Source organism: Capsicum annuum, unplaced genomic scaffold, assembly GCF_002878395.1.
Source record: "Capsicum annuum cultivar UCD-10X-F1 unplaced genomic scaffold, UCD10Xv1.1 ctg79389, whole genome shotgun sequence".
Lineage (NCBI taxonomy): Eukaryota > Viridiplantae > Streptophyta > Magnoliopsida > Solanales > Solanaceae > Capsicum > Capsicum annuum.
In genome coordinates this window covers 1-2,147 of record NW_025889966.1, presented here as the reverse complement: position 1 = coordinate 2,147, position 2,147 = coordinate 1, and the positions used below count along the sequence as shown (strand labels likewise).

Below are 2,147 nucleotides of genomic sequence, written 5' to 3'. Positions count from 1 at the left end.
AACACAATCATATCTAAGAAGCTGAAGAAATGTGTAATCTTTGTCTGCAGGTAGTTTTGGAGGAAAAACTAACAGTAGAAAATGTGGTAAGCATCATCATAGAGTAGAAATCAACTTTAAAAGTACATTATATATAATCTTTACAGCTCCATCAACTGTCCTACAACAATATAATCAAAACTAAGGGATGCTCAACCACGTTAAGACTCGAGGAATAGTTTAGTCCAACAATACTTGATGATTTACGTAAGACAGAGGCTCGTTCTATAGGTCAACAGACAGGTTTTGTGCAACATCACAACCCCTTGGACAACTTTTGTGCTGTCGTGAGACTTTTTGTCAACCAGATTGCTGTTTCTCTAGACGACATTCCATCATCCCCGAATGGTTTCAGCACACCAGCAAACTCATCGATTTTTTCCTGCTTAAGTAGTCGCGCAAAAACCTCCAAAAGAGACTCTAAAGCTTCAGCTCTTTATTCAGTGGGATTACCCCAGTCGTCTTTGTCCTCCTTACTAGCTAATGCGTCTTTGAACCATCGGTTTCAGTTGACAAGCAGTCAATGGCAACTTCTCTACACTCGCTACCATTTTCAGTTTCAGCAACACAGCATCTTGGTGCTGCCTCTTGATCTGGTTTTGCCGACTGTGAATTAGATGAAGTGCTTTCTTCATCGAAGGATCGTGTTTTATCGTTGAATCTTCCATCAGACAATGACATTCTGCTAGATTTTGCGGAGATACATTCCACTATATCTGCTTCCTCATGGTCCAGTGGAGTGCTCAACACCTCAAGCTCTTTTGTCTTGTTATTCATCATATCACCCTCGTCAAATCGACTAACATGCTCCGGAGAAACATGCTCTTGTTCCTCGGACCATGTTTTTGCCCTTGAACTTGACGAGCTTGGAGTGATCGTAGTTTCTGTTTGTGAGATAGTCTCCTATTGATCATATACATTGCAAACAGCTGCCTCACTCATCACCCCACATTTAGAATCCTCACTATCTTGAGAGATCCTAACCGAGTAGCTTGTTGGATCGACTCTCTTAGTGTCAAGTTTGGCTCGGAACGTGTTATAATTGTCAGATAAGTTTCTTGGATGAATGTTATCACTTTCGTCAAAGTAAAGGACAGTTCTATTCTCTTTTAGCTTCAACTGTCTGTCTCTGCTACCTCTCGGACTGATAGATTTTCCAGGTGATGGTCGTGTTTTCTCTTTCGTTCTGCTCGGGGACTTCACAGGAAGAAACGCAGATGAAGGGTTGTGACACAAGAGGAGGCATGGTTGCAAATGTTGATGTCTCAACAGCTCGGCAGCCTATAAGTAGAGGTAAAAAAATATATCAAGTTGAATCTCAATATAATACTCCCTCCGTTTCATTTTGTTTTTCTGGTTTTGATTTGGAACGAAGTTTAAGAAAGAAAAGAAGACTTGAATCTTGTGGTCTCAAAATAAAGGTATGCAGAATGTATCAAAATGTAATTTAACTTTGTGATCTTTAAACATGCCACGTACAAAGTTAGAATTAAGGAGTTGTTGTAAAAGGAATGAAACATTCACTTTTAAACGGACTAAAAAGGAAAATAATACTTAACAGATTGAAACGGAAAGATAAACATTTGAACTTATGTAGCTCACACTCACTTGAGGTCGGTGTTCTGGAGTTTTCCTTAGCATGCTTTTTATTATCTGTTTCCTGCAAGAGTTAAATCCGCTTTGTCAACTGACTGATTTGTTATACTTGTGGCGTGCTGAGAAGGAAGATACTTACAAGGTGGAGGAGTATATAATCGGAAGTGGTGAGAACAAACCCCGGTTTATTTTATTGATAAGTCCAGTTTTGTCCTGTTGGATTTACATTGTCACTATATCATATAGAAGATATCAGGATAAAGAGCTTCTCTCTTTTTTTTTTGCGTAACAAGTATAACTTTTCGAGGTATTGTTTACGAAGTTCAGATAGCTGAAAAATCAACTCACAGAAGCTTTAAACGTTAGTCGATGTGCAGCAATGTCAAACATACAGTATCCTAAAATCACATTAAAGTGTTAGTATTAGGGACATGATGTAAAGAGCTGAAATGCATTGCTTCATCAACATTCTTATTTCTTACCAAGCGACCATATATCAGATTTATAGCCAT

The 2,147-nt window shown here is 38.6% G+C and overlaps 1 protein-coding gene across 1 annotated transcript; it reads right to left on the bottom strand.

The window, feature by feature from the left end:
* Positions 1–519: 519 nt before the first annotated feature.
* Positions 520–1,622, bottom strand: LOC124895038 (serine/threonine-protein kinase Nek6-like). The gene is made up of 3 exons (XM_047405506.1): positions 1,599–1,622; positions 1,024–1,320; positions 520–942 (listed from the first exon to the last, which is right to left on the bottom strand). The coding sequence occupies exons 1-3, from the start codon at positions 1,620–1,622 to the stop codon at positions 520–522; spliced, it is 744 nt and encodes a 247-aa protein (XP_047261462.1).
* Positions 1,623–2,147: the final 525 nt, after the last annotated feature.

Bases quoted from the DNA above. Each gene is read 5' to 3' on its own strand.
- LOC124895038 (XM_047405506.1), bottom strand. From the start codon at position 1,622: ATGTTTATCTTTCCGTTTCAATCT. The intron at 1,321-1,598 runs GTTAAGTATTAT...CTCTACTTATAG, and splicing joins TTATCTTTCCGTTTCAATCT to GCTGCCGAGCTGTTGAGACA. The intron at 943-1,023 runs GTTAGGATCTCT...TATGATCAATAG, and splicing joins TCGATCCAACAAGCTACTCG to GAGACTATCTCACAAACAGA.